Source organism: Perca fluviatilis, chromosome 2 (genome assembly GCF_010015445.1).
Source record: "Perca fluviatilis chromosome 2, GENO_Pfluv_1.0, whole genome shotgun sequence".
NCBI classification, from domain to species: Eukaryota; Metazoa; Chordata; class Actinopteri; order Perciformes; family Percidae; genus Perca; species Perca fluviatilis.
In genome coordinates, this window is record NC_053113.1 from 34,851,911 (window position 1) to 34,864,405 (window position 12,495).

At 38.8% G+C, this 12,495-nt stretch overlaps 2 protein-coding genes across 2 annotated transcripts; both read left to right on the plus strand.

The window, feature by feature from the left end:
* Positions 1-839: 839 nt before the first annotated feature.
* LOC120554069 (extracellular calcium-sensing receptor-like) lies at positions 840-5,268 on the plus strand. The gene is made up of 9 exons (XM_039792666.1): positions 840-1,303; positions 1,558-1,852; positions 2,007-2,093; positions 2,347-2,616; positions 2,829-3,035; positions 3,143-3,418; positions 3,791-4,015; positions 4,119-4,242; positions 4,322-5,268. Exons 1-9 carry the CDS (start codon positions 1,065-1,067, stop codon positions 5,233-5,235), a joined length of 2,637 nt encoding a protein of 878 aa, XP_039648600.1. The 5' UTR covers positions 840-1,064; the 3' UTR covers positions 5,236-5,268.
* Positions 5,269-7,228: 1,960 nt separating this feature from the next.
* On the plus strand, positions 7,229-11,418 carry LOC120554048 (extracellular calcium-sensing receptor-like). Its single transcript, XM_039792648.1, has 9 exons — positions 7,229-7,421; positions 7,633-7,927; positions 8,080-8,166; positions 8,420-8,689; positions 8,996-9,202; positions 9,306-9,581; positions 9,980-10,204; positions 10,304-10,427; positions 10,508-11,418. The coding sequence occupies exons 1-9, from the start codon at positions 7,312-7,314 to the stop codon at positions 11,416-11,418; spliced, it is 2,505 nt and encodes an 834-aa protein (XP_039648582.1). The 5' UTR covers positions 7,229-7,311.
* The last annotated feature ends 1,077 nt before the right edge of the window (positions 11,419-12,495 follow it).

Sequence of the window (12,495 nt, forward strand, 5' to 3'; positions counted from 1 at the left end):
ACCAAATGACAACAGTCATAAGTATTCATAAAGACTCTATCATATTCATTATATGTTTCATGTCATTGTTACGATGGTGCCATGTACACCTCTTCAAGTAAAGTGCTACTCATGCTTTTTGGGGTTTTGGTCTGACAATGCTTATGTTTTAACAGATGCAATATGTATTATGTTTTAAGAGATGCAATATTTTTGCTACATTTAAGGTAAGGGGGAATAGAACTGAGTAAATTAATCCTGCCTGGAAAATTAAGTGCATGCACTCACTATTAATGCGTTTATAAATAAGTAAATAAAGCACCATTACAGGTTTCTGCCTGTAATCATAAAAATACAGTTACCAAATCTATAACAATGAAAATGGGACAGACTAAGGTCTAACAGGGAAACCTGTCTAACACACGTTTCTGCAGAACTGATCATATCTAATAGCTGTGAAGTTATTGTAGGTGCCAACCAGATACAATAGCCCTCCATCAAACAGACTCAATGCAAGGGAAGATGCATTATTTCTCTATATGTCTTGCTGCCACCATCTAGTGGACATTCTCACTGTTGATTTGAGCATTTGGTGAGTTTGATTTAGTAGGATTGGCACATACAAATTTCGGATTATACTTAGACTATAAAGTGGCTCTTTTGATTAAATTGCAGAGTAATTTGGAAGATCACTATTTAAAAATAAGGCAAGTAGATGTTTTACTGGAAGGTAAAACAGTCTTTATCGACTACTTAATATTAAAGTCCATTTTATGACATTAAAAAATAATAAAGATATAATACAATGTGACTATATGAGTTATTTAAATTTCAGTAGACATCAGTCATATTGCTTATCCTTAAATTTGGTTTGGAAAGGCTGCTAAAATGGCTTTGGTGAGATATTATTAAAAGTGCACAAATTAATAAAGTCTAAAAAAAATCTATCTCAAATGAAATGCATATTCAGCCCTGCCCCTGCTTTTGCTTGTGCACTCCTGGGTGGAGTACAAGATTAAACAATACTGCAAGTCAATAAAAGGGGTTGACACTGGGTACAAAAAGGAGTAAGCAGGAGGAAAGTCATGTGGGCATTTTTTTATGTCAACTTGCTCATGTACTTCATGTTGTTGTATTCCTACTTTTCTTCTGCTGTGCCCTCCCCTCTTTATTCCACCTCCTGCCAGTTACAGGGACAGTTTCACCTAAATGGGATGCACAAGGCTGGAGATGTGGTTCTGGGTGGGGTGTTTCAGATCCACTTCTTTTCTGTCTTTCCTGACCAGACTTTTATCTCAGAGCCACAGCAGCCTACCTGCAATGGGTGAGTATGTCAGGGAATAATATAATAATAATATAATAGGATATTACTTTGACAGAATTACAATGGGCATTTATGCCATTTTAGACATATCACGTTTTCAGTATCCTTTATCTTTAATTCAAATAGACTATTGTAATAATTGTTGCTATTCAACTGGCTTAATTGTTTGCAAAATCTGTAATTGTGCAACATGTATATGTCAGCACAGTTACTGTATCATGTTGTATTTTCCAACAGTGGTATTTTTGTGTTAGTTTTGATGTTCTAGGATTCAGGCAGGCTCAGACCATGGCCTTTGCTATTGATGAGATCAACAGAAACCCCAACCTGCTACCTAATGTGACTCTTGGATACAGTCTTTATGATAACTGCCTCAAACTAGGAATTGGATTACGTGCAGCGTTATCATTAGCCAGTGGTCAAGAAGAGAAGGTTGTATTAGACGAGACCTGTGTAGGAACCCCTCCAATCCTAGGGATTGTGGGTGATTCTTCCTCTACGAGTTCTATTGCAATCTCCACTGTCTATGGTTTGTACAGGGTACCTCTGGTAAGTTTTCTGCCATCATTCTTTTGGATCATGTTGATTTATTTTAAAAATGTAATTTCACTTGCAAACATGGACTAATCAATCTTAAAATTTTAAAAAAAGCTGATAAAAGGCTTTGAATGTTTTTAGAATGTGCAGTCTGTGTCTTTCACAGGTGAGTTATTTTGCCACATGTTCGTGCATGAGTGACCGGCAAAAGTTTCCATCCTTCTTTAGGACCATTCCAAGTGATGCTTTCCAGGTGACCATCAATCAGCAAAATAAAAATGGATAAAAAGCATCTGCACTCAAACATTTCTAAGAAAGAACATACTGCAATAAAAAAATAGTCCTTTTGTGTAATATCTGTCATATTCTGTGTGCCATTGATGGAGCTGTTTGGCAAGCCGAAATGCAATAATTAAACATGGTTGATTGTGGAACCTGTTTAGCATGTTCCCAATGAAAGAGTATTCCAGCCTGTGCACTAATTACTTTACTCTGTATTTACTTAGGTGCGTGCTATGATTCAGATTCTCATTCTCTTTGGCTGGACTTGGACAGGTCTGCTGGTCAGCGATGATGACTATGGACTCCACGCTGCCCAATCCTTCCAATCTGACCTGGTTCAGACTGGTGGCGGTTGTCTGGCCTACGTAGAGGTTTTGCCTTGGGGCAATGACCAAGCTGAACTAAGGAGGATTGTGGATGTGATGAGGAAATCTACAGCTCGTGTGGTCATAGTGTTCGCACATGAGAGTCACATGATTAACCTCATGGAAGAGGTTGGGTTTGGAATACAACTTCATTAAAACTTCATATAATTATGCAACTTAATGTTTTAATTGTCAAACTGAAATATTTAAGTTATAATAATAAAATGTTGTCTTATAACAAATATATTTAATCGAATAATTACTCCTCATGACAGTATGAATTTATATATTTCACATTTTGCTTTAAAAAATATATATAATTTGGATAACGCAATGCACAGGTGGTGAGGCAGAATGTGACAGGCCTGCAGTGGATGGCCAGTGAAGCCTGGACAGCAGCTGCTGTGCTGCAGACCCCCCAGCTAATGCCATACCTGGGTGGCACTCTGGGCATTGCCATCCGTCGAGGAGAAATAGCAGGGTTCAGGGACTTCCTGTTACAAATACGTCCTGACCTACAACACAACAACAGCTATGGAAATAGCATCGTGAGTTAAACCTTGCAATCCAATCTGTTATTTGTAAAAAAAATAAAAAATAAAAATAAAACAGTATATTGTCATTATTTATAACACATCATTTGAATACATTTCAGGTAAATCAGTTTTGGGAAGACACATTTCAGTGTAGATTTGCACCACCTCCAACAGGTTGGGTGGAAGCTGGAGGAGCACTATGCACTGGAAATGAAGATCTAGAGAATGTGGAGACTGACTTGTTGGACATTTCAAATCTCAGGTCAGAGTATAACGTGTACAAGGCTGTGTATGCCTTGGCGTTTGCTCTTGATGACATGCTGCAGTGTGAGCCTGGGAGAGGGCCTTTCAGCGGACACAGCTGTGGCAATTTGCAAAGACTGGAGCCATGGCAGGTGTGATATCCACCTGTTTATGTGACTATATCATATTATTTAGTATTTATTGCAGAGTAGCATTTAGGATATAGGATTTTAAAGCTATGGGATTACTAATCTTAAAGTGCACAGTAGAGAGCTAAAAGGATGTTTCAGCAGTGGATAATATTATCAGTTCAGAGACAATGTCTTGTCACTGGGTATACATTATTATCAGTGATTTGACTTTACTTTTTACAATAATGCTTTGTTGGAATTGTTAATATTTTCACATGTTCATACAGTAAGTGTAGTATGCAGTTTGGTTAATGAATATTAGGTGCCACTGCGTTTACCATGGTCATATCATATTTTTGGGTTTTCCTCTATCTCTTATTCTGATATTGACAGCTTGTGTATTACTTGGAAAAAGTCAACTTCACGACCCCATTTGGTGATCAAGTGTCATTTGATAAGAATGGTGATGCCTTACCAATATATGATATCATGAACTGGCTGTGGCTCCCTGATGGAAGAACTAAAGTACAGAATGTGGGTGCAGTTAAAGAGTCATTCAAAGGTGAAGAACTCATACTTGATGAAGACAAAATCTTCTGGAACTTTGAATCCAAACAGGTTACTTCTGATTTTTCAGACACCTTTTTGTGTCCCAACAATAAGTCATTTTAGCAGTGGGAAGTAGTGTAAAATAAAAAATATTTGTTTTTTCTCCCTACAGCCACCCCAGTCAGTTTGCAGCAAGAGCTGTCCTCCAGGTACCCGCATGGCCAGAAAGAAGGGGGAACCCGAGTGCTGTTTCGACTGCATCCCTTGTTCTGAGGGAGAGATCAGCAATAAGACCGGTTGGTATTAATTTTTAAACATTGTACTTTGGAGACATAAAATTAAGATGTATCTCACCATCTTCCCCTTTTTTGTCAGACTCCATGGAGTGCACCAGTTGCCCAGAGGATTTCTGGTCCAGCCCCCAGCATGACCACTGTGTTCCTAAGAAAACTGAGTTCCTCTCCTACTATGAGCCTCTCGGTATCTTTTTGACAACAACCTCATTGCTAGGCACAATTATCTGTGCTGTTGTCCTGGTAATCTTTACCTATCATCGCAGTACACCCATGGTACGCGCCAACAATTCAGAGCTGAGTTTCCTGCTCTTGCTGTCACTAAAACTATGTTTCCTGTGTTCACTGCTCTTTATGGGACGTCCAAGTCTGTGGACATGTCAACTGAGACATGCAGCATTTGGGATCAGCTTTGTGCTTTGCGTCTCATGTATTTTGGTGAAAACCATGGTGGTTCTGGCTGTGTTCAAGGCCTCCAAGCCAGGAGGAGGAGCCAGTCTCAAGTGGTTTGGTGCTGTGCAGCAGAGAGGAACAGTTTTAGTTCTTACCTGCATTCAGGCAGGAATCTGCACTGCTTGGATTGTCTCTGCCTCACCAGCTCCTCATAAAAACACTCAATACTACAATGACAAAATATTTTATGAGTGTGTAGTTGGGTCAACAGTTGGTTTTGCAGTGTTACTTGGCTATATTGGCTTGCTGGCTATCCTCAGCTTCCTGTTAGCATTTCTGGCGAGGAATCTTCCAGATAACTTCAATGAGGCCAAACTCATCACTTTCAGCATGCTGATCTTCTGTGCTGTGTGGGTTGCCTTTGTCCCTGCTTACGTCAACTCCCCAGGCAAATATGCAGATGCAGTGGAGGTATTTGCCATCCTAGCCTCCAGTTTTGGCCTCTTGGTGGCACTGTTTGGACCCAAATGTTACACAATCCTGCTGAGACCAGAGAGAAACACAAAGAAAGCTATCATGGGCCGAGGAACCACCAAGTCATAAAACCAGCACTCAAAGTAAATGTAACAATTTATCTGATCTACTCTGTATTTTGCTTTCAATAAATCAAAAAAGAAGCAATGAAGAAATGTTAATAAAAAATTAGTCTTACAATATTATTGCAGTTTTTGCCTGATCTTTTATTTAAAATTCCCTAGGAATTGAGAAATGAAAAAACATGATGTAAGTGTTTCCTTCCTCCGCTCTTTACGAAGTGCATTTTCATCACATCCCTTCTTTGGGGGCATACATGGTCCCAAAAGGTCATCCTTACCCTTACAAAAAAAATGTGAAATGCAATCTTTCACATGTGAAAAGCTTAATTTTATATGTGTAGTGAAACATTTAACATGTGAAACAAAATGTCACATTTGGAAATTACATGTTTATCTTAAAATACACATGTAAAGAGAGACTACACATTTTTAACTTTACATGTGAATGCAAAGCTTAAAGAGTCCCTATTATACTCATTGTCAGCGTCATACACAAATGAAACAAAATTTCACATTTGGAAATGATGTGTTTCTAACTAACTATTAACAAACTAGTAACTATTAAACTATTAACTGACAAACTATTAACTAAGTTTTAACTAACTATTGACTATCTTTAATTAAGTTACTATTAACTAATAAATACTTAAGTAAGTAAGTTTGATAATTAGGCCTGCAATGACATATTTATGACATTATTTATGTTGTCTAGGTTAATGTCATAGTGTCATAACAAAAGCATTGACAGATTACACTGTCTTGCTCAATGTCAAGTTGTCATGACCCAGACATGGTTCTCTTAGTTAACGTAAAGTTGTCTTAATAAAAACATCTCAAACAATGCTAACTTTGCATCAAAAGTGTCATAATTTACAAAATTACACTAAATGACAACAGTCATAAGTAATCATAAAGACTCTATCATGTTCATTATCTGTTTCATGTCATTGTTACGATGGTGCCATGTACACCTTTTCAATTAAAGTGTTACTAATGCTTTTTTTGGGTTTGGGTCTGACAGTGCCTATGTTTTAACAGATGCAATATATATTATGTTTTAAGAGATGCAATATTTGTGCTACATTTAAGGTAAGGGGGAATAGAGCTGAGTAAATTAATCCTGCCTGGAAAATTAAGTGCATGTACTCACTATTAATGTGTTTATAAATAAGTAAATAAAGCACCATTACAGGTTTCTGCCTGTAATCATAAAAATACAGTTACCAAATCTATAACAATGCAAATGGGACAGACTAAGGTCTAATGGGGAAACACACATGTTTCTGCAGAACTGATTATATCTAATAGCTGTCAAGTTACTGTAGGGCCCAGCCAGATACAATAGCCCTCCATCAAACAGACTCAATGCAAGGGAAGATGTATTATTTATCCAACTGTCTTGGTATGCTGCCACCATCTAGTGGACATTCTCAGGGTTGATTTGAGCATTTGGTGAGTTTGATTTAGTAGGATTGGCACATACAAATTTTGGATTATACTTACACTATAAAGTGGCTCTTTTGATTAAATTGCAGAGTAATTCGGAAGAACACTTGTATTTTACAAAAAGGCAAGTAGATGTTTACTGGAAGGTAAAACAGTCTTTTTTGATAACTTAATATTAAATTCCATTTAATGACATAAAAATAAATGATAAAGATATAACACAATGTGACTATATAAGTTATTTAAATTTCAGTAGACATCAATCATAGTGGTTATATGCAACTTAAATTTGGTTTGGAAAAGCTGCTAAAATGGCTTTGGTGAGATATTATTAAAATTGCACAAATTAATAAAGCCTCAAAAAAATCTATCTCACATGAAATGCATATTCAGCCCTGCCCCTGCTTTTGCTTGTGCACTCCTTGGTGGAGTACAAGATTAAACAATACTGCAAGTCAATAAAAGGGGTTGACACTGGGTCGGAAAAGAGGTAAGCAGGAGGAAAGTCATGTGGGCATTTTGTAATATCAACTTGCTCGTGTACTTCATGTTGTTGTATTCCTACTTTTCTTCTGCTGTGCCCTCCCCTCTTTATTCCACCTCCTGCCAGTTACAGGGACAGTTTCACCTAAATGGGATGCACAAGGCTGGAGATGTGGTTCTGGGTGGGGTGTTTGAGATCCACTTCTTTGCTGTCTTTCCTGACCAGTCTTTTATCTCAGAGCCACAGCAGCCTACCTGCCATGGGTGAGTATTTCAGGGAAACAGCAAAAAGCAGGAACTAGGGGAAATCAATCCCATTAGTACACTGTATGTTAATATAATAGGATATTACTCTGACAGAATTACATATAAAAATAACTGTTTAAAATAAAAAATCTGTAATTGTGCAACATGTACGTGTCAGCACAGTTACTGTATCATGTTGTATTTTCCAACAGTGGTATTTTTGTGTTAGTTTTGATGTTCTAGGATTCAGGCAGGCTCAGACCATGGCCTTTGCTATTGATGAGATCAACAGAAACCCCAACCTGCTACCTAATGTGACTCTTGGATACAGTCTTTATGATAACTGCGTCCAACTAGGAATTGGGTTCCGTGCAGCGTTGTCATTAGCCAGTGGTCAAGAAGAGAAGGTTGTATTAGACGAGACCTGTGTAGGAACCCCTCCAATTCTAGGGATTGTGGGTGATTCTTCCTCTACCCGTTCTATTGCCATCTCCACTGTCTATGGTTTGTATAGAGTGCCTCTGGTAAGTTTTCTGCCATGATTCTTTTGAATCATTTTGATTTAATTTCAAATTAAATGTCACTTGTAAACATGGACTAATCACCCTTGAAAAGTTGAAAAAACTGGAAAAAGGTTTTGAATGCTTTTAAAATGTGCAGTCTATGTTTGTTACAGGTGAGTTATTTTGCCACATGTTCGTGCCTGAGTGACCGGCATAAATTTCCATCCTTCTTTAGGACCATTCCAAGTGATGCTTTCCAGGTGACCATCAATCAGCAAAATAAAAATGGATAAAAAGCATCTGCACTCAAACATTTCTAAGAAAGAACATACTGCAATAAAAAAATAGTCCTTTTGTTTAATATCTGTCACATTCTGTGTGCCATTGATGGAGCTGTTTGGCAAGCCGAAATGCAATAATTAAACATGGTTGATTGTGGAACCTGTTAAGCATGTTCCCAATGAAAGAGTATTCCAGCCTTTGCACTAATTCCTTTACTCTGTATTTACTTAGGTGCATGCTATGATTCAGATTCTCAGCCACTTTGGCTGGACATGGACAGGTCTGCTGGTCAGTGATGATGACTATGGACTCCACGCTGCCCGAACCTTCCAATCTGACCTGGTTCAGACTGGTGGCGGTTGTCTGGCCTACGTAGAGGTTTTGCCATGGGGCAATGACCAAGCTGAACTAAGGAGGATTGTGGATGTGATGAGGAAATCTACAGCTCGTGTGGTCATAGTGTTCGCACATGAGAGTCACATGATTAACCTCATGGAAGAGGTTGTGCTTGAAATACAACTTTATATAATCATACAACTTAATGTTTAAGTTTCAAACTGAAAGTTAAGATATAATATTGTCCTGTAACAAATAGATTTAATTAAATAATCACACCCCTTATTTGTTAAAGGCGCTGTTAGCAGGGTTGTAGAGTGAGATCGCTAACTTAGACAAATTACACTGACCTCCAGTTATGATGACATGAATTTCTTTGTTCATAATACTGTGTAGAACACAGAAATAAGAGATGACATCAACCATGTCATGATATTATGAATTCATATTTTTATATAATGCAATGCACAGGTGGTGAGGCAGAATGTGACAGGCCTGCAGTGGATGGCCAGTGAAGCCTGGACATCAGCTGCTGTGCTGCAGACCCCCCACCTAATGCCATACCTGGGTGGCACTCTGGGCATTGCCATCCGTCGAGGAGAAATAGCAGGGTTCAGGGACTTCCTGTTACAAATACGTCCTGACCTACAACACAACAACAGCTATGGAAATAGCATTGTGCGTTGAACCTTGCAATCCAATCTGTTATTTGTACAATGAAATAAAAAATAAAACAGTATATTGTCATTATTTATAACACATCATTTTGAATACATTTCAGATAAATCAGTTTTGGGAAGACACATTTCAGTGTAGATTTGCACCACCTCCAACAGGTTGGGTGGAAGCTGGAGGAGCACTATGCACTGGAAATGAAGATCTAGAGAATGTGGAGACTGAGTTCTTGGACATTTCCAACCTCAGGCCAGAGTATAACGTGTACAAGGCTGTGTATGCCTTGGCGTTTGCTCTTGATGACATGCTGCAGTGTGAGCCTGGGAGAGGGCCTTTCAGCGGACATAGCTGTGGCAATTTGCAAAGACTGGAGCCATGGCAGGTGTGATATCAGTTTACACTCCACCTGTTTATGTGACTATATCATATTCTCTAATATTTTCTGCAGAGTAGCATTTAGGGTATAGGATTACAAAGCTTTGTGATTACTAATCTTAATGCATAGCAGACAGCTGAAAGGAGTTTCCCCAACCGCTAGGTGACCGCAGTGGATAGTATTCAGGTCAAAGACAACAATGTCTTGTCACTTGGTATACAGTATTATCAGTGGTTTGACTTCCCTAAAAATGCTTTGCTGGAATTGTTAATATTTTCATGCGTTTATAATTGCAGTATGCAGTCTGATTATTGAATGTTCCGCTGTGTTCACCATGGTCATGTCGATTTCTTTTTTCTCTGTCCTAATTGGTTTTTCTCTATCTCTTATTCTGATATTCACAGCTTGTGTATTACTTGGAAAAAGTCAACTTCACGACACCATTTGGTGATCAAGTGTCATTTGATGAGAATGGTGATGCCTTACCAATATATGATATCATGAACTGGCTGTGGCTCCCTGATGGAAGAACTAAAGTACAGAATGTGGGTGCAGTTAAAGAGTCATTCAAAGGTGAAGAACTCATACTTGATGAAGACAAAATCTTCTGGAACTTTGAATCCAAACAGGTTTCTTCTGATTTTTCAGACATTTTGTGTGCCAACAATATGTCAATATATCAGTATAAAGTTATGTGAAATAAAAGATATTTGTTTTTCTGCCTACAGCCACCCCAGTCAGTTTGCAGCGAGAGCTGTCCTCCAGGTACCCGCATGGCCAGAAAGAAGGGGGAACCAGAGTGCTGTTTCGAATGCATCCCTTGTTCTGAGGGAAAGATCAGCAACAACACTGGTAGGTATTCAGTTTTAAACATTGCAGTTTGGAGATAAAATACAAGCATTAATGATAAAACGTCTGGCCTATTTTCATAGACTCCATGGAGTGCACCAGTTGTCCAGAGGATTTCTGGTCCAATGCCCAACGTGATCACTGTGTTCCTAAGAAAACTGAGTTCCTCTCCTATCAAGAGCCTCTGGGTATCTGCTTTACAACGGTCTCATTGCTGGGCACATTTATCTGTGCTGTTGTCCTGGGGATCTTTATCTATTATCGCAGTACACCTATGGTACGCGCCAACAATTCAGAGCTAAGTTTCCATCTATTGTTGTCACTTAAGCTATGTTTCCTGTGTTCCCTGCTGTTTATTGGCCGTCCCAGGCTGTGGACATGCCAGCTGAGACATGCAGCATTTGGGATCAGCTTTGTACTTTGTGTGTCATGCATCCTGGTAAAAACTATGGTGGTTCTGGCGGTGTTTAGGGCCTCTAAGCCAGGAGGTGGAGACAGTCTGAAGTGGTTTGGTGTTTTGCAGCAGAGAGGGACAGTTCTGGTTCTTACTTCTATTCAGGCAGCAATTTGCACTGCCTGGCTTGTCTCTGCCTCACCAGCTCCTCATAAAAACACTCAATACCACAATGACAAGATAGTTTATGAGTGTGTAGTTGGGTCCACAGTGGGGTTTGTTGTGTTACTTGGCTATATTGGCTTGCTGGCTATTCTCAGCTTCCTATTAGCATTTCTGGCGAGGAATCTTCCAGATAGTTTTAATGAGGCTAAACTCATCACTTTCAGCATGCTGATCTTCTGTGCTGTGTGGGTTGCCTTTGTTCCTGCTTATATCAGCTCACCAGGCAAATATGCAGATGCACTGGAGGTATTTGCCATCCTGGCCTCCAGTTTTGGCCTTTTAGTGGCACTGTTTGGACCCAAATGTTACATAATCCTGTTGAGACCTGAGAGAAACACAAAGAAAGCTATCATGGGTCGGGGCATTGAGTCATAAAACCTGCACTTAGTTTCATCTGACAGAATTAAAAAACTATTTGTACTAAACAAAAATACAAGTAAAAAAAATAGGTTGATAGTAATTGAGAAAACAGGGCTGATGACAAATAACTTGGATCGTATTTGTGAGAATGCTTAAGTACAACAATTTATTCTATATTTTCAAGAATGCAGTTGAAGTACAAAGTACTTGCACTTTAAATACCTTCATTGCCCGTGTCTTGTAATGGTGTAAGTTAACGTTACACCTGATTAAAATATATGTTTCTTTCCAGGATAAAATATGCAGACTATGTGGGTTTATCCGACATTTTTATGTCCATGTATTTTGACCTGTTTGGAACTGATGTGGACTTAAAGATACACTTACCCGTTTGTATTGTGCCCCCAAATTCAAAAAGCTCTTCTTAGATCATCAAAGAAGCAATAATTAATGACTCTCTGAGTATAAAGGAATTGCAGGTAACATTGATCGATTTTTACAGTAGGCCTTCCAAATAGGCTTACAAGCATCTGAGATGAAAGCTGACTGTGATAGCATTTGCATATTCTGACTATGCAGAGCCTCAAACTTCCACTAAGTTAGTGACTTTAGTAATGGCACTGTTACAAGTTTAGAAGGCTCTCCTTAACACCATAGAACTAGGGTTATAATGTATGAACTTTGCTCTTTAACACCAGGTATGTTGTTTCTACTAATGCTGTTATTTTATGTTTTTAATATTATCAATATTATGCCTGATATCAGTTATTAGGCTCTTTATCCATATCATAGAACTTCACCATCAGTTTAAAGCATCAAAAAGCACAGAAGCGCACACATGGTGATCAACAGTGGGCGAATATTCCATAATTTCCACAAACATAGCCACTGTACTTTTTATTTTCAAATAAGTCAATGACTGGGTGCCCAGATAGCACAGTTGGTAGAGAGGGCGCCCACATATAGAGGTTTATTCCTTGACGCAGCGGTCCCAGGTTTGACTCTGACCTGCGCCCCTTTGCTGCATGTCATGCCCGGTTTCTCTCCCCTTTCGTTTCTTCAGCTGTCCTGTCAATAAAGGCCTTAAAATGC

Excerpts from the sequence above, each read along its gene's own strand:
- LOC120554069 (XM_039792666.1), top strand. The coding sequence starts at position 1,065 with ATGTGGGCATTTTTTTATGTCAACTTGCTCATGTACTTCATGTTGTTG. Across the intron at positions 2,094-2,346 it reads TTCCAAGTGATGCTTTCCAG|GTGCGTGCTATGATTCAGAT; the intron begins GTGACCATCAAT and ends GTATTTACTTAG. Across the intron at positions 2,617-2,828 it reads TGATTAACCTCATGGAAGAG|GTGGTGAGGCAGAATGTGAC; the intron begins GTTGGGTTTGGA and ends CGCAATGCACAG.
- LOC120554048 (XM_039792648.1), top strand. The coding sequence starts at position 7,312 with ATGCACAAGGCTGGAGATGTGGTTCTGGGTGGGGTGTTTGAGATCCAC. Across the intron at positions 7,928-8,079 it reads GTTTGTATAGAGTGCCTCTG|GTGAGTTATTTTGCCACATG; the intron begins GTAAGTTTTCTG and ends TGTTTGTTACAG. Across the intron at positions 9,582-9,979 it reads AAAGACTGGAGCCATGGCAG|CTTGTGTATTACTTGGAAAA; the intron begins GTGTGATATCAG and ends TGATATTCACAG.